General features: G+C 35.9%; 1 protein-coding gene and 1 long non-coding RNA gene across 2 annotated transcripts; one reads left to right on the top strand and one right to left on the bottom strand.

The window, feature by feature from the left end:
- Positions 1-4286: 4286 nt before the first annotated feature.
- On the bottom strand, positions 4287-17591 carry LOC121431917 (methionine aminopeptidase 1-like). The gene is made up of 10 exons (XM_041629696.1): positions 17428-17591; positions 14107-14241; positions 13394-13454; positions 11329-11420; positions 10637-10788; positions 9719-9789; positions 8905-9036; positions 7693-7836; positions 6844-6909; positions 4287-5400 (listed from the first exon to the last, which is right to left on the bottom strand). Exons 1-10 carry the CDS (start codon positions 17554-17556, stop codon positions 5228-5230), a joined length of 1155 nt encoding a protein of 384 aa, XP_041485630.1. The 5' UTR covers positions 17557-17591; the 3' UTR covers positions 4287-5227.
- Positions 14093-14418, top strand: LOC121431918. Its single transcript, XR_005972170.1, has 2 exons — positions 14093-14162; positions 14337-14418. It is a non-coding gene; the product is annotated as an uncharacterized LOC121431918 (long non-coding RNA).
- Positions 17592-19562: the final 1971 nt, after the last annotated feature.

Raw genomic sequence — 19562 nt, forward strand, 5'->3', positions numbered from 1 at the left:
TTTTAAAGAGTTGAATGTCTCCAGTGAAATATAAAGATGAGGATTTTACCTTTGTGTGCACACACATTGATCAGTTGATGGATTGTTTTAACCCTATCTAGGCCGGGGTATTTTGGGAGTTCATATGGCGGGGGGGGGGCCTCCCAGGCCCCCCTTAAGATCTCGGCCATCGACCGCGCGATCGCGCCGAAAATCAGCACGTGGGTTGCCTTGGACATAATCTACAAGATTGTATAGTAATTTATTTCATGCGAATTGCTATTAAGTGATTATGCTAATTTATGCGTAATTAGTACGCGAAATCATACTTTTTCTTTCTAACTCCCTAAATAAAGCTCCAAATGTACTAATTTTTTGTATAAAAACTCTTTGTGCTGTACTTAGCAAGTGTACATGAAAAAATTGCGATATCAAATTATTTTCTTATGTATTATATTGTTTTTTGCAATTTCTAATGTATTTCCTTGTTTTTTTTACCTTTCGTTTTTCATTGTTTTTTCAATGAAATTTGTTGGGGACTCTTCTGTGATCATAAAAAGCATAAAATGAATACATTAAGACCTGCAAAACCAAAAATAATCATGCATTTATGAATTTTGGTTGAAAACACAATTTGCATTGACTTTGTACACGAAATCACGTTTTTGAGCAATTTGGGGTCTGACATGCACTTACATGTTGCGTAATTTTGGAACCACGTACCCGGGTGACGCAAAATTGGTCTCAAAAGTTGCTCAAGACTTGAAAGTAAAGTCAGTGAGCAGCGCGGTCAAAAAATTTCGCGCGGTGAAAATATCGCGTGATTTGTTGAGGGGGGCCTCCGAGGCCCCCCCCCCGGCCTAGATAGGGTTAATTCCTTTACTCAAAACTTGGTCAATATTGATTACAGGAAAGATTTTGTGTAGTGATTTTGCCGAAACCTTTTCTTCATACAATGTACATGTAGTTGGAAAGTCAATTGAAGGGAAAATTTAGTTTTGTGTTGAAATTCACCTTTTGTTCCTAAACTATTTTTTTTCCTCTACCACTACTCCCTCCTCTCCCTACCCCCTTTTCCCTTCCTCTCTCTCTTTTATCCCCTCCCCATCCTCTTCCTCTATGTCTCACTCTCTCTCCTCCCCTCTCTTTTTCTCTTATCCCTCCCTTCATTATCATTTCTCAACTTTCTTTCTCTCCTTATAGAATAAACTCTACAATCACATGATTATAATACACTTTTTCCACATCATACACTCTAAAAAAAATTATAAATCATACATGTAATACATATTTGTAAAATAATTCAAAATTATTTATTTCACACTAGGTAGAAAGTAATACATGTAGTATTTATTAAGTAAATGCATGATATATTCAATACATTACCCAAAAATATTAAATTATGGACATAATGGCTTAAAAATATTTATACTGGAAGGCTCAGAATGGGATACTAGAGATATTCCAAGATTTAGCACACAAACATGCACAAATCAAAGTGCAATATTGGTCCTTTGTAATTGGACGATTTCTGGTATTCCATGAAATAAAGCCATCCAATATAATTATCGTCTATCCCCCCAAAAAATAAGTGATTGAGAAAAAAATATTATAAGGTTTTTCACAATATCTGGTATTCGATAACAAAGCTGGTGACAAGACATTTGCTCTGGGAGTGTGTGGAATTTATAGAGCATAGCAAATGCCATGGAACTCATAATGCCATCCAATATAATCTTATATAATATCTTCTAACCCCCTCCAAAAAATGAGTGACTGAGAAAAAATATGAAAGCTCTGCAATATTTCTGGTATTCAATGAAATGAAGCTATCCAATATAATTATCATCTATTCCCCCCCAAAAAAAAGTGACTGAAAAAAATAATAAGCTTTGAACGTGATCATACAGTTGCACAGTATGGTCGATTGCACAAACTGTGTGTTACCAGACCAAGTAATGAGCTTAAAGAATGATTGAATTGTGAATTAAAATGTCCTAATTAAAGGGGGGGGGGTTAAAATGATGCAAGTCAGTCGTAAAATATAAATGAACGTTATGGAGATTACCACTGTATCAAATTCTTTTCATATGTATTTTACAGAATATAACAAAGGGGAATCCAACCCAAATAAAAGCTTTTTTCTAAAGGAAAAAGAAAAAACAGACAAGTAGATAGGTGAAAGTTTGAACAATATCAGACAAACAAGAAAGATATGAATTTTAAAAGTTGTAAATATTGGTAATCACTACACACATGGAGACTTCAAATTGGCTGCATATGTCATGCGATAGTGATGTAAGGCAAGGACTACTTTTCCATGTACTCATTTACATAAAATGGCTAAAATGTCAATTGGCTTAAATGCCATTTTATTCATGAGTTTTACTTTAAATTATATTTTTCTTTCATGAGGACATACAACAATATACTACCTGTATATTTAGATTACTGCCTCGGTAGAAGAGGTACATAGGAAAAAACCACAAACCCCTGATAATTAAGTACATGGCCTATGGGAAAGTTGTCCTTGCCACTATTTACTTACCCAGTTGCCAATTTGAAATCTACATATTCTTAGGTATCTTAATTTTAAAACAGCCACAACTTTCTTATTGCTTGTCCGATTTCTTTCAAACTTGCACCATTCTGTCTCATTTACCTTCCTCCATTTGAACAAAACATTTTACGACCAAGGCTGGATTCCACAGCTGACACTTTCAAGATGATAATTTGGGCATAATTCCATACATTCTAATATGTAGGCTATGCAGTGCACATGAACTTCAGAAAAATGTTCGTTGTGTCTTATCGAGTCTATTGCTTTTTACATACACAAATTCTTAGGTGCCTTTTACACAGTCTTCTTTCACAATGGGAACTGAATGTAAACTTTAATCTACATGTATATTAGACCTTTACATTGAAATTAATATTGCTTGAAAAACATGACACCAATTTTTTTTTTGAACCACCATCCCCTCCCCTCCCTCAAAAATAGTGATTAGTATGAAAAATGAAAGAAAGACGTCCATGTACAACTACATGAATATTTCAAATGATTTTCCCCCACAAATATGATAAAAAGGGCATCTTTGAAAAATTATAATTCATTACAAGCATAATATTTTCCAAAAACATCAATGCTCAATTTCATGATATAAAGAAGTCTGCTATATCAACTATTGTCCACATCTGTTTATTTAGTACAGATTGAGGGCAGCATTTATTCTAACAATGGAAATAAACATTTTCAAATATGATATCGCTATAACTTCTATAATAGTACATCTGCAGGTTTCAGCTTCACTTACAACATAACAATGCAAATATTATTTGTATTTTTGGTCATAAAACAAGTTTCTAAAATGGAAGGGGAACAAATAAAATGCACATCATTAAAGTTCAAGTACAACCCAGAAAAATATTGATTTGAGTAAATAGAGAAAAATAAAAATAGCATAATGCTGAAAATTTCATAAAAAACGGATGTAAAATAAAGTTATGACATTTTAAAGTTTCGCTTATTTTTCACAAAACATGATGTGCACAACTAAGTGACATGCAGAAGAGAAAGTCCATGATGTCCCTCACTCACTATTCCTTTTGTTTTTTATTGCTTGAACTATAAAATATTTCATTTTTTTACAGAATTGACAATAAGGATCAACTAGTCTGAACAATAAAATATTAAACGATACTAATTCCACATGATCAGGGAGGAATTAATTGTTGTTTCACATGACAATAAGGAGAAAATTAGAATATTTCTTATTGCATATAAAAAGTTCAAAAGAAGTAGTGAGTGGATACCGTCATCAGTCTCCTCATCTGCATACCAACCAGGATGTGCATAACTGTTTTGTGAAATAAGGCAAAATTCTAAAAAGTCATAACTTTCCTATTTAACATCCGATTATGATGAAATTTTCAGTGTTATGTTTGTTGGATATTCCTCTTTTTATTCAAATCAACTTTTTGTTGGGGTGGACTTGTCCTTTAAAGATGCTGATCCTAACCACATGAAAATAATCTGCGTTTAATATTGTGCTTACACATCCCCCCCAAAAAAAAAATATGTGAATAAACAGAGAAAATTCTAAAATGCATAGTACTAATTATTTTTTTCTAAAAATCAGATGAAAAATAAGATAGTCATAGTATTTTGAAGTTTTGCTTATTTTCACAAAAAAGTTATATGCATATAACATGGATGATATTCAAATGGGAGAACCACTTCACACACTCGCTATTTAATTGATATTTCATTACAGGAAATACGCATCATTTGTTTTTCCTCTTATATATCATATATCTATATATCATATACAACATGGAATTATTATTATAATTCAATCAGAATGATCCTCAATATAATATCTAAAAAAAAAAGAAGTAAATAAAGAAAAAGTGTGTTTGTCACACATTCTACTCTCTCATTAGCATATCACCCATGTCAAGCATATAAGTGTTCTGTAAAATGAAGCGAAATTATCTTATTTCACATCTTCCAATTTTGATAAAATTTCAGTTTTATGCTTTTCTTAATTTGCTAACCAAATGTTTGTTGTTGGGGTGGACTTGAACTGTAATAAATTGTTAATGTACCTCAGCCCTCTACAGATCAAACCCTCATCCTATGTTTCAACCAGACTTTTGCCACATACAACAAAGCATAACCCATTCCCTTGGGAATGTTCCAGCCAGTTTGCGGTGTGAGGCAGTCACAATGCTAATTAATCTAAACTGTCTTCTAACATCTTACCTGGGTCCCACGTCCTAAAAAGATCATGCAAACTTGTATCATGGCAATCCACACTAGCTTCTAGCTGTCAACTGGAAAAGTGATAGCCAAATGGATACCAGGGAAGCATTTCATGATATTCATTTAGCCAATAGCCAATCAGCCATGCAAGGATTTCAGTAGCTTATAACAAATAGTCGGGTGAAAATCACTATTTGCTTCATGACATACTCCAAAGGTAATCTAGGATCCTGGCTGCATGGCACGTTGCAAGAATCGCAGAAGATGCATCTAAGATAGACCCTTATACATAAAACTCCTACTATATGAGTCCGTCTGATCTTGGAAATGGGGTTATCAAAAATAGTCGGGTGAAAATCACCATTGTTCCACAAAATACCCCAGAGGTAATCTAGGATCCTGGCTGCTTAACGGTTTGCGGAAGCCGAAAAGCAGAATTGCGGAAGTCTCGTCCAAGGTAGACCCCAATGCATCAAACTCCTACTATGAGTCCATCTGATCTAAGAAATGAGGTCTCCCGTGTCCTTCACCCCTCGCCGTCAGTACCTCCACACCTGTGTCCGTGACGATCATCGTATGTTCAAACTGTGCTGACCATTTGCCGTCAGTGGTCACTGCCGTCCAGTCATCGGGCCACAGGGTATCCTTCCAAACGCCTAAAATGAGCAAGAATCAGTGAGGGTATATTTAGGCAAGACGAAACCAGTCCTGATATGATCGTCATCAATAACAACATTGTCATCCTAACTGATTTGGGCTGATAAATTCAAGCAAGGAAATTGAGAAATCCTGCTCTGGTGGGTGTTTCATAAAGCTGTTCGTAAGTTCAGAGTGACTTTAAGAACGACTGGTGATCCTTTCTTATGGTAAATGTTATATTCAATGGCAATGGTTTAGTGCGTAAGAAAGGATCACCAGTTGTTCTTAAAGTCGCTCTTAACTTACGAATAGCTTTATGAAACAGCCCCCAGATATTATTTTCATAGTTCTACTTGACTTATTGCTCCCAAATATAATATCATGTGTAGGTTTCGATATGTAGATCTCGAAAAGGAAATAAAGGCCTGAAAGTGGTTGATATTCTTAGTCTTTGGTGACACTGCATTTCGTATTTATTTCTTTATTTTGATGGTCCACCGGTCTCTGCCGGAAAACCCCAGGCGGGCACCGGTCTATTAAAAAATAAACCGCAATAACTCTGGCCTAAAATGTAGTGTACTTAATTATAAAGAATCTGTGACTTTCCCCTGTAAGAACTTCTCTTGAGGCCAAAATCGAATATCACAAAGGCAAAATAGTAATGTCTTCAGCAGAAGCACAAAAAAGGGTGAACATTTTAGTCATTTTGTGAACTGGAGCAAATGGCAAAGTACAAACTATCATACATATCATTGACACTATCCGTTCAGTATATTCTAAATCCCCATAGGTATAGAGATTACACTTATTACAACTTATAGGGGAATCCAACCCAAATAAAAAGTTGATTTTAGAGGAAAGAGAAGAACTCGGACAAGTAGAAAGGTGAAAGTTTAAACATTATCAGACAAACAATAAGACAGTTATGAATTCTTAAGAGTAGTAAAAATTGGTAATCACTATATCTTAGAGACTTCAAATTGGTCACATTGGTGATGACATAGTGACGTAAGACAAGGAATACTCTAGATACTTCAATACTAAAAATTGCTAAAATGTCCTTTTTCTCCTAAATTTTAATTCAACTCATATTTTTCTTTCATGATGACATAAAACAATATGCCACCTTGTGTATATTTTGAAACCTGCCCAAGGAGAATAGGTACTTGGAAAGAAAACTACAAATCCCTGATAAGCAAGAAAATAGCAGTTGGGAAAGTTGTCTGTCAATTGTCAATATTCAACTCACACGGTTGCTAATTTGAAATTTGCAGTCTTGGGGATCTCAATTTTAAAACAGCCATAACTTTCTTATTGCTTGTCCCGATTTCTTTCAAACTTTCACCACTCTGTTTTTTGTTATTTTTCTCCTCTCTCGCACATTTTATGACCAAGGTTGGACTCCCATTTAAAAAAAAAAGCCTAGACAACACCGCCTCTCATTACAGAATTACACTCACCTATGTTAACCATTGGTTCTATAGTAAAGGCATGTCCTGGCTTCATCACTCCTACTGCTTTGTTTTCTGAAATAAACATGACCAAAATAACAGATTATTACAGAAAATCACTCTTCCCAAACAATACCGCAATCTCTACAAAAATACATGAATTTAATTACAATTTTTTTTTCAAAGAAAGTTCTTTACAAAGCATATAATCAATCACAAAATGCAGACTTTATGAGAGCGAAGTTGGCTCAGTTGGTTATGTGTCTGTCTGTCGAACCAAAGATCGTGGGTTTGAGTCCACCCCGGGCCGATGACTGAAGCCAGTGCGTTGTGTGTAAACGTCTCTCCCCTGTTTCATATATGCAGGCTAAATTACAGTGGAAAACACTCCGTCCCTCGGATAGAACTTTAAATGGAGGCTCTGTGTAGAGGAGAGTCACCACCTTTGCCCATTAAGAACCCACTGCACTATTCCAATATGAAACCCTGGTGTAGTGGTCCACCTGCATTCCCCCAATCAGTTATATCAGGAGACACCTGCGGGTCACAGTTCTGTGTGCGCGCCCTTCTACACGACCCAGATTGGCTGGCTCCTCCAAAAATGTGCCTTTGAATGTCTTTGACAGATATATGGCACTATACAAATGCTGTGCATCATCATCATCGTCATCATATTATCCATTACATACAGTATTATAAATGTACAGAATTCAACCTTCTAAATAAGCTTGATGTGTCTCGATCCATCAAGACATAAACTTATTTTGTTATATGTTAGCGAAGTAAAAAAGGTTTATTAAAGTGAAGATATTGGACTGAACGTCAGGCGATATGGATTAAGAGCAACATCCTACTTACTTGCATAGAATGGAACATTTGGTGCCGTGTGAAAGAGTTTATGTATGCCGTGTCCGCAGTATGATCTGACGACCGAGAAACCGTGTGCTTGGCAGTGCTTCTGTATGACAGCACCGACCTCCCGATACTTCACTCCAGGCTTAACTGCAAAGATTAAATAGATAATAATGATAATAAGCATTTATATAGCGCTATCTATCTAGATAAATATTCTTTTCCGAGGCGTGTGGTTATTATCATTATTACCCCAGCTTTAGCTTAAGCAGCCTTCCAGCACTCAGTGCATTTCAAGGAATTAATCCTGCCGGGTACCCATTCACCTCACCTGGGTAGAGTACACCTCAATGAAGGAAAACACGCCACGGCTGGGATTCGATATCAATAATAATACTAATTATTATTAAAATAATGATGATGATGATGATAATAATGATAATAACAATAATAGGCATTTATATAGCGCCATCTATCTAAAAATAATCTAGTCTGAGGCATGCTGTCATTATCATTATTACCCTGGCTTTAGCTCGAGCTGCCTTTCAGCATTCAGTGCATTTCAAAGAATTACCCTGCCAGGTACCCATTCACCTCACCTGGGTAGAGTGAAGCACAATGTGGGTAAATACCTTGCTAAAGGAAAACACACCATGGCTGGGATTTGAACCCACGTCCTTCTGATTGAAAGACAAGCGTCGAAACCACTAGACCGTAATGCCCCCTAGAGGGGTCTGCTTCTTAAAGCCATTTGAAAGTCATGCACATTATTACACAAATTCACAAACCTTTCTTGGGTGCTAAATGATAAATAATAGTATGTTTCATTTATAAACAGCTTACTATTTTTAAGCATTTTACAACTTGAATAGCAAGTAAAACAAAACATTTCATTTTTTTGCAAAGAAGAGAGTTGATTTTAATGTACCAGATCTAGATCTATGATAATATAGTGGTAATCAACCTTGACTTGAAGAGCTTTCTCATTAAATAATTGTTTGCTGCAATTACTTTCTTTTATCTTTAAAGGAGTAGCGCTAACAGTGAACAACATTAAGTGGTAATTTGATATTACATATCTAATCACATAACAACCTAATACAATGATATAGGAAGAAGGCCAATGCAAGTAGACTATTCATTGCAACAGCTTAATAGTAGTCTTCCTAATATTGGTTGAAGAGATGGATTTTGAAATAAAAATATGAATATCCTCACCTATATCTATAGCTTGCATCATACTTTCATATGTAACCTTCACTAGTTCTTTCATTTTCTCATCTACCTTGCCGACAAAGAAAGTTTCATTCAAATCGCCATGGTAACCATTGTAGTATACAGTGATGTCAACTGTGGAATAGAAAATAATACAGAAATGAGCACTTGGATTTGAATAATCCACAGGATAGCATGCAATGTAGTAAATAATGGTATTTCAAATGTCTAACAAAGTTAGAGTGTGTATAATGTCATGAAAGGAATGGAATTTTATACTCCTGTACAATCTTCAAGTTCAAACTATCCAACTTCTAACAGAGGATGGTTTTTCCAATTGTAAGGGTATACATCACTTTTGTATATAGCATATAATAAACATAATTTCACAAGGGCATTAGAATTATTACCCAAACTTTTTACTTTCAAAGGTACCTCATGTATTATTTGTATACTACGACACTTACCATCAGTGATATACATATAGCTACAGTGGTCGGCCAAACCGGCTTAGAATATTTCTGACCACCACACATTAAAAAAAAACACGCCTAATTTCAAATGAAGAGTGTTTCAAACACTACTCCTTGCAAAGAAGTATTGCACTTGTGTTAATCTCCATCTTAAATCTTGTTTAATTTGCCTTATTTACTACTTTTTATAAATATTAGTTAATTTCAAAAGATTTGCAAATGTCAGGTCATGTTCATTCGCTTTCGGCTTAAGACCACTAACTTGGCCTACAAAAAGCTTTGTATTGCAGGAAATTGCGACCACCAATAATAAACTAAAAGGCTCTAGCTAAAACACTGCTTACCATTGACTATATCACCATCCTCTAACGGCCTCTGATCTGGAATCCCATGACATATGACCTCGTTCACTGACCTGCGAAAAATTGACAAGATTCACGGTTGATGAACATGAGTTTAAGATACAGAACTCTAGGGGCAAGAAACACAAAAGCTTAGCAATTATCGTAGCCCATTTTTTAAAAAATGGATTGCACTGACAACATTGTACGAAAAGTCGTAAAAATAAAGCGTACAAGTAATCGCTAATCTTTGTGTCATGGGATCCAGAATTATAAAGACCTGTTGCCCCATTCTAGAAAATAGGCCTTTGACAAAGGTTGTTCAACACAGTGGTCACAATGCCAGTGTTTTTAAGACAAACTATTGCAACTGCATTGGGCAGTAATTCAAGAAAAATTCTTCAAAATCAAGGTTATTAGTTATCACATCCTCATAGATATAGATGTAGAAATTATTGACAAAGTTTTAATAAGAAAACCAAACATTGAGAAAAAGGCTGAAACTTAGTAAACTGAAAAGCACCAACATAATTAGCATCTTTCTTAATATTAACCCTCCAAAATAATAATAATACTCATTGTCTTGATAGTATTCAGTCATTGAAGGTATTTTGATTTTTTCAAATGAACTTTTTGTTCATGTATGTGCATTAGTTTTGTTATTTGTCGTTGATGTGGAAAATGGAATATGAAAACACTACACATAACCCTTCAATTCGGCTTCCCATGACTCTATACCAAGAAGTCTATTGACTTCTTCCTTAGTTTATGACATGCCCTAGAGTTGAGCGGTCAAGAAAAGCGGTCCCTATCAATTCAAGCTTGCAAAAGACTTAACACATACCATTTTCTCCAAAATACGATGAATATCATTCAACAATTTATCCTTATCAAATCCACTAGAGATGAAATGCAACTTACGTGCAACATGATTTGGGGAATCCCCTATAGTTGAGTGGTGAGGGATAGCAGTTTCTATCAATGCACGCTTGGTGAACAGCAGCATCGATGTCATCTGTTGTGATGCCAGGTTTAATCATAGCCGCTGCTACATCAAGGACTTCCCTGCCATACTGCAATGCATTATTAAAAGTAGAAAAGGTAATAATCGATAAACTGTCGATTGCCAACACAGACAAGAACACGTGGGACAGTATGGTATATCATCACTGATTGGAAAAAGACTCGCATGGAGGCTCCGTGGCTGAGAGGTCGAAGGCGCCTGGCTATACATAGAAAGTCCGGCGGTTCGATCCCCGACAACGGCACCTATGCCTGTGAGCAAGGCATTTAATCTACAAAGCTCTTTTATCTTGCTTTCAAATGAATGGAAATGCTATATGCATTATTGGTAACTTGGTGTGCACTTGTTTTTAAAAAAACATAATAATAAATAAAAAATATTTGCTCAAATCCGTGCTAATACATTGCCTATTTCTCAGCAATTACACAATTTCTTCTAGAATTTTTGGTACAAATTTTCTATTTAGACACTTAGGTGGTTGTTTGATTGGATCCCGTACAAGCTCATTTTGAAATCGTTACCACAACTGGCATTTATCTTGAAACCCTTTGTGAAATAGTGTCGATCATATTTGTGAAAAGTGACCTACTGTGCATGCTGCTCTTAAACCTTCTATTTCATCCTTGGTTAGCTGTTTGATGTAACTGTTCCCTCGTACAGCCATCTCACTAGCCGGGTAACCTATCAAAACAAAAGAACATCATCAACATATTTTCCACACAACAGAAACACACTATAATTTTATCTCTATTTGTTTGTTATGTTTTTCACCATTCATAATAAGACACAAATTGACAGAATATAATGTTACATTGATAATAATAATACACAGTAGGAACGAAGCATAAATAAAAAATGTTTGAAATGCAGAGTCCCTTAAATATAAACATTGTATAAAAGTAACATGTTTATTACATGGCTCGAGTTAAATTAAATGAATACAATAACTAAAATAATGCCCCTATAGCATATTAAGATATATCATATTTAGCGGTCATAAAATGACAACTGAATATATGAATATATTAAAAGAACATTCCATTGGGCCTTCCCTCACAAGCAATTTTGCTTTTCTGGGGGGCGTTTCATGAAAGGACTTGTCAGACGTTTTATGCGACAGTTACCATAGGAACGGTGCCTCTCAGCCAATCAAAATCATGGAAAGATGTCAGATCTGACAACTTGTCGGATGAAAATATTGATGGAAGGCTCCCCTGATGGTCACAACCATAATCATGCATTTGTGACTATTTTCTAGGATTTTGTAAATTATGGTTTGTGTTTTATGGTTGAATACAATTGAATTGAAATTGAATGACCCAAGTAATAATTCAATTCAAGTACATAACATGTATTGTCAAGAAAGACAAAGTGAATTTTGTCAAATGAGGACTTTGGTCACATTTTCATTCAATTTGAGCACTTATCATAACTGGCATTGGGGGGGGGGGGCACAAAATGTGCACACAAGGTGGGCAGTCCGGCACCATAAATAAATAAATTTCCAATGTCTGGATCAATACGTCCAAGACATGGACAAGGGTAGTTCTAAAATTTGTACACTCAATAATGATAATTATCTGGGCTTGAATTTAACAGTGGCCAGGTGCCCAAGGTCACTTGAATGCCTTTGGGCCAGACTCCCAGCCCATCTAGCCACCCAAATATTTGGACAATAATTTCTAAAAAGCGTCCCAATCCATCAACAAAATACCTGACAAAGTTAATTTTCCAAGCAATGCAATCCAATCTAACATTCATCAGCCCATCAGCGCAAAAAATACATGCACATAGTTTTTTGTGCTATAATCAGTATAATCAATTTTTAATATTTAAAGAGTCAGACTTTATCAATATTTTTTTGTTTTGTGTTACCTCGTAAATTTTATGCACAAGGTTGGGTGTACAGCACGCAGCCGCCTTTCGCCAGTATGGTATGGTCGGTTGATAAGCTATGTGTGGAGCCGGAACACCACACGCAGGGAAGCCCTAGGGCCCTTGCTAGCTCGCTTGCTGTCCTGTTGATGTGCAGTACCATTAAGCTTTGCCATTCATGTCGCGCACTTACAAATTGTGCATATTTTTGGTGGGAATGATCATACGTTATCCCACATCCAGGATTTAGAATGGTTGTATCACATTCTTCCTAAAACAAATGAAAATAAATTGAAAGCTTGCAATTATCTGTTTTGCCTTTCTCACAACAGAACATTCCTTTTAAATATTTAAGATGGATGTTGCAACTGGTGGCTACTATTGGACTGGAATGCATTCTTGAATAAAGCTAGAATAACCACATACATTGTAATATATATAACAAAAAAATTGAGATTCTTTATCCACAATGCCTTTTCAGGTGACATGTATGCCTGCTTTTCTATTATTCATTAGCAATAACTATTGTTCATCATTTCTAGTTCAGCAGTTCGGCTACCTTGGCTGCAATTGCTGGACATTAATCGCATTTTTAGCCAATACACATACGTCGAGCCGCCTCCAGGCCGGTCTCAGTCCACTTTCGACGTTATGTGTATCTTGGGCCTTAGATTAATTCAAGCCCTGTTGATAATACATTTCTCTAACTACTTTTTAAAGCAAACTACAATCGGAGTGGCATTACCCTTTAATGTTATTCATTTTAAAGTGGAGCTTACCGTCTGGGTGATCTGCATAGTCTGGCCTTCCTATATGATCTGGTAAATCTCTTAAAGGACCCTAGTAAGAAAAGAAAATATTATGTAATCGAGGATGCTGCCACAGATTTTCCCTTTCTTCATATTCATATCAACCACCAGTTCACCAGAACGTAAAACTTCTTCAACTTTGATTTTAAACAAAATCATATTGATATCCTCTACTATAATAGTTATTCTTCTGAATCAATAAATCTAGATTTTTAAATTTGAAGTTTGCAAGAAATCCTTTCTTTACTGTAGAGAAAGACAAATAAGAACTTGATTAACCACTGACAAAAGAAGATATTATCCTATATCTGTGTGTTTTCTATTATCTTATCACTGTAAAGAAAAAAAAAACAATATCATATTGGTCTTTAATGCCTAGTTTACATTTGGTCTATGACCATCATAGAGTGACCACACGGTGAACATGTACCCTGCCCTTCCTAAAATCTGCTGAGGGTGTCGAAAAACAGTTGCAGGATTTTCTTACAATGACCAATATAAGAAATAGCATGATGGCCACATTGCAAACACAGAAATCAAACCCCTAGCAATCTATGACACCAGCAAAAAAAACATAGACTAATCCACTTTATGATAATTGTAGCAAATGTAAACGAGGCAAATTGCTCTGCTCCAATGCGTTCTTCAAACTTTGTTTCAAACGTAATAGTAAAGCCTCTTACCCGAGGATATGGACGCAGCTTCCCTGTGAAGAAGAATCCTGGCCAAGGGATATAAGGTTTGACATCTTTCTTTTGAAGATCTTTTACTCTCTTGTGGACTTGTTTATGCACTCCCCAGCTTCCTTTAAAACATTCCTGTCAAGAAATGGGACAAAAAAATTTATCATTATTTAATGATACTCTCTTGTGCAGCTTCCCTGTGAAGAAGAATCCTGGCCAAGGGATATAAGGTTTGACATCTTTCTTTTGAAGATCTTTTACTCTCTTGTGGACTTGTTTATGCACTCCCCAGCTTCCTTTAAAACATTCCTGTCAAGAAATGGGACAAAAAAATTTATCATTATTTAATGACAAAAACCATCTCCATCCATCTCAACTCTTCCTAATTTCCTAATATAAATAGCTATCTCATTTACCTAGCCATGAACCACTCATTTTAGGAATATGCAATTTTCTCTTTTACCTCATTATTGGTACCTTAAGTTGGAAGCATGACTGCAGATGATTTGAATTGCAACAAGGTGTCATAATTTGCTTAATCATGAGTAGCATCTAGACGATAGTGCTTCTAAGCGATATCTGGATTACCCTTTCTGGGATTTTGAGTACATCCCCCCCCCCCAAAAAAAAAAAACCCTGCAGCTACAACTTCGAGAATTAAAACTGATCTTGGAAGAGCAACAATTTCATGATATATGAAGGGCAATACCAAATCAAATAAAAATTGACCAGAAAAAAACAACAAAAAATTTGTATATTTTTGCCATTTTTTTTTCCTTATTTGGTTTCTCCTTTTCATTTATGATCTAATCCTTTGCCTCTTCCCTCTTCTTTCAACCGTTTCATTTTTTTCCCTTCCTTTTGCTTAGTTTTCTATTTTCTCCTTTTGTTTTCCCTTTCTTCCCATCCTTTCATTTCATGCCTTTGCCTCTTGACTCTTCATAGGGTGTCTGAAGCCACACTGATAAGTGTCAGCATAAAACAGGCTAATTTAGGGGAAATATGGCACATTTTTTCTGGAAGTTTAGGCTGCTAGAAAAATGTGATCTGAATTTATTATTAACTTGTGTTTGGCATGTATGGAAAGAGAAAATTCAGGGGCTTCTTTTGACAGTAAGGACAAGTTTATATGATCATTTTAGATAAGGATGTAGAGATAAATTGCAAACCCTTATTTGTGTGTGTGATGAGATTGCCATTTCCCTATGCGTTTTCTATGGGAAATAGAAAATTCTGTTTTGCACAATTTTTTTCACTTTGTCACAATTTTTCAATGTGATCTGGTTTTCATATCCTTATAAAAATCATACATCAGAAAAAGCATAAAAAATCCTATTGGACTCTTTATGGACAAGATCTTGGCATTAATAATAAATCTATAACAGCTCTCGGAAGCTAAAAATTTGGATTTGTGTGTCCATTTCTTAACTACACAGTCTATGACTATGGCAGAGAAATGCTGAAAATTGAACTAATTTCATTCTTCTTTTTTGCAGCCAATAATTTGATTTTTTTCCACAATGTTACATTTCTGTCAGTCTGAAGGTAATTTCTAATCAAATTCACAAAGAAAATGTGATATCATCTTGAACTCACTCATTCAATGAACAAGGTTATAATATAACCTTGTTCTCAGTTATATCTCCATGTGTGGCAAAATAAGGGTGGCAATGTTTGGCTTATTTTCTCTTTTTCTTTGGGGCAAATGCTTGATTTTTTTTACACTGACTGTTTCCATTACACCTATTATTCATACAACTTGGCTCTTATTTAAATCTGATTCTTTAAATCATTTTTTTCTTTTTAAGAATAGAGATCAAAAAATGAAAATTTTCTTGCCATATTACTTTCCACCAGTAGAGGGCGTACACAAATATATGCCCTAAATTCAAGTTTTTGAGCGCTCTGGTGAATGAAAAAATTATTTTCCCAAGTTACTAATGAAAAATAAATTGCAACTGTATGGAAATTAGTAATTTTGGTCACAGAAGTGATATTTTAATGATCTTTTTAAAGTGTGTGCTCTGTACAACATTGGCATACCATAGTCCTACCTCTAGATTCCCCACAGGCCACAACGAACAATTGTCCATAGACTGTGTACAACGGATAGATCGTCTCCGCACAGCGATTCGAAGACCGCTGATTGGTCAATCGCGCAGATCACGTCATGACCACGTGGTCCCTAAAATAATTCCTTCAGACTGCGTGCGGAAGTATCGATAGCGATAACGATATCCGGTCACGTTGTGTACGCCGTAAATAGTTTTGGTTCGTGATCGGATCGCTCCGGTATCGATCGAAAATTATCGAAACTCTGCAATTTCATGCATATTCACGCGACGCTCCGAAACCCGGAAGCCAATTGACTTTGTGCACGTTGCGATAGACTCTACAAATTCCAACGAACACGATGGCATATAGACGCTAATTCGTAAGATTTTGACGGAAAAGCAAGAAGTAATCGAAATTTGCTTACCTGTGCAGTATCGGTGAGAAAATAGATCCTCCGAGAATACCTTTCATAATTCATATAAAATACGGGAAAGTGAAATTCTAGGTCGATTTTGGTACGAGGTGATAGAGAATTGCACACTTGTTTTGGTGGAATTCTGTGTGGGGGAATAAAAGGCTTGCACTGCGCATGCTTACTATATTTTCATTCATAAATTGGTTCTCGGCAGGGGCTGGATGACGTCATGTAATAAGCAAAAATGTACACGACCGCTACGTTCACGCTCCGCTATCCGTTGTACACAATTGTTCGTTGTGCAGGCAGGGTGGTAGCAGTGAACAAGTGCTTGAACTTGAAGAAAAATATTTTTTCTCCAGACACCCTACTCTTCATCCGCTGGCTTTCACGTTTATCCTCTCCTCCCCTTGGCCTTTCCCTCCTTTTCTTTTCCCCATCTTTCCATCTTCTCTCTTTCTTTTTGCACTGCTTCAATTTGCTTTTCTATTGTCTAGATCTAATATTCTTATTTTATTCTATTCTTCTTCTTTTTCATATCCTTTCCTTTTTTATATGGTCTGGAACTTTTGACCTCATTTCTTTCAAACTCAATCCTACTGCTCTTCTTCGCTTTTATTTCTTGTCTTTTCGTTAATGCCCAAAATCATTATAGTGATTATCTGGCGTATGATATGAACGTCAAGATTTACTTCACCTGAAATAAAGTTCCAGTTAATCTTACTTAGCTGCATTACACCATTTACGGCATGTGGGACTACACATTCATTCATTGCACTCATCAACGACACCATGGCCATGCATGCGGAAATAGATGTGTTGTATTCTATCAAAGAAGTCACCATTCTTACCTGTGAGCAAAAGAAAGATCCTGGAATTTGTAGCTTGATGCATGAAGGGCATTGTAATTTTGCTTCTTTATCACAACCCGATGTTTCACATGTGTGAACAGAAGGATTTTCAACCTCGACCGTCGCCATATTGCTTCCCTTTCAACTCTTTAAATTTAGTCTTTTTCAAAGGTGTTTTTTATTTATTAGAATTTTACTAGTATTTTCCGGGTAAAAGTTGTACAATCACGACCACATTCAGTAGGGGAAGGCGGGGTAAGACCGGTAAGTTGTGACAGTTTTTGCTTTTTGCATGTTAGAATTGATATGATTAATAATCTTGTCGAAATAAGAACCTTGCCTTGAAATTTAATTCTTCTGAAATATTTTCCACCTATATATACTTTCTAGGCACTGAAAGTCATCGTGACCTTTGAAAAAAACGATGTCAAATTGCTCAACTTGCCCCATATATGGGGTAAGTTTGAGCCACCTTCTGGGGTAAGTTGAGCCACAAACACTATGTACAAAATGTATGAGGGGATAACCAGCATGTCAATTTTTTGTTTAGAGTCTTTTTCACTTGCTAATTCTCTATAAATACTAACATCCTTAAAAAGGAAAAGAGCAGTCATGTAAATTTGCTCCTTTCAGCCAGCATATTTCAATCGATTTTTATGGTTTGTTTGTTTTTTAAGATACATTACCATAGGAATTACCATGGCTCAACTTACCCCATGCTGTTTGGCTCAACTTTCCCCAGTCCGAACTTAGTGCGAAAATTTTGTATCCACACATTTATTATGCATGCATCCATCATATAAAAGACTATATGACAAGAATGAAGATCCATACCTGGACTAATAATGTTGTTATCATGTCTTTATTATATTTAAAGACATGTGTGTTTATAAAGCACTTATCTATTTCACACTCTTTTTTACTTTTTGGGCTGAAATTCATATTTTTCCCTCTAAAAAAATACTTTTTGTTTCAAAGTTGAAAACAATATGGTGGGGTTAGGGGTTATGCTATGGGTCATCAATACATGACACCACCACAATGTCTGACTCATTCATTATTGGCCTGGGGCTGGTGGCTCAACTTGCCCCTATGCTCAATTAACTTACCCCGCCTTCCCCTATCCCTAATTCTATGTAACTGCCACATTTCCAAAACTGTCTCAGAAATGTTTTCAATAATATGTTTCTTTTCCTTAGGCCTTACATGGCCTTGTACGCCCTATATGTTTGCAAACGTCGCTAATTTCTCTGAAGTTCATAAATAATTTTTATTAACGTTTGACACATGCACCTTCTCCGTTTAGAATACAATCGCTAAGAAATATGTGCATGTCCTGGAGCTACAGGCCTATACTAACAACTAGTAATATATCTCTATATGGTGCATGTGTATCAAGAAAATAGTAGGGTTTTTTTATCGTCATCAATAGTCATATGTTTTGATGATCCCCGGGTGATGATCTCAAACCATATACTAATTATATCTCTATGTCTCAAACGGAGCCCCTCCTCACCGTCATAGCATCACTGCCTCCGACCGTCATAGCATCACTTTTCCAACGCCGGGGTTTTCTATGACCAGAGATTTACATTAATTAAACAATTCTTTTTTCTTTTCTTTTTTTTTTACCAATAAACAAAATAGCAAATTAAACAAAACGAAACAAAGGAAAACAATTTGAAAAAATGTATGCCTCTGATATAGTAGGCTGTCAAAAACCTTTTACTCTCGATTATGTGTTTTTTTTTCTCCTTTTTTATGTCTGTTACTCAAAGTTGGTACGTGGATGGATTCGTTATCGAGGATTCTGCATAGAGTTTAACGAGAGGGCGCGGAGTCTATTTTGAAGCTGAGATGGGATGCCTGAAATGCAAGCCACTATTTTTGACACCGCCCCCCCCCCATATGATTGCCGCCAGAGTTGGCCACCCTCAAACCCCTCACCCTCTCCCAGAGTAGTAAATAAATCAATAACTCTGCCCTCTCCCTGTAGCTGTAGACCGAATCCCTTTTCACATATTCTCTATTTTTTTTTCTTCTATTCAAACCACTGATCTGTACACTCAAACAATTAGGGTAATGATTTTGAAAGGCTGGCATGCCTGTGTAAGCATGGACTTCCCCTTTCGATG

This window comes from Lytechinus variegatus, chromosome 18 (assembly GCF_018143015.1).
Source record: "Lytechinus variegatus isolate NC3 chromosome 18, Lvar_3.0, whole genome shotgun sequence".
NCBI lineage: Eukaryota > Metazoa > Echinodermata > Echinoidea > Temnopleuroida > Toxopneustidae > Lytechinus > Lytechinus variegatus.

Excerpts from the sequence above, each read along its gene's own strand:
- LOC121431917 (XM_041629696.1), bottom strand. The coding sequence starts at position 17,556 with ATGGCGACGGTCGAGGTTGAAAATCCTTCTGTTCACACATGTGAAACA. Across the intron at positions 14,242-17,427 it reads GATCTTTCTTTTGCTCACAG|GAATGTTTTAAAGGAAGCTG; the intron begins GTAAGAATGGTG and ends ATTTCTTGACAG. Across the intron at positions 11,421-13,393 it reads CTATGCAGATCACCCAGACG|GTTACCCGGCTAGTGAGATG; the intron begins GTAAGCTCCACT and ends TTGTTTTGATAG.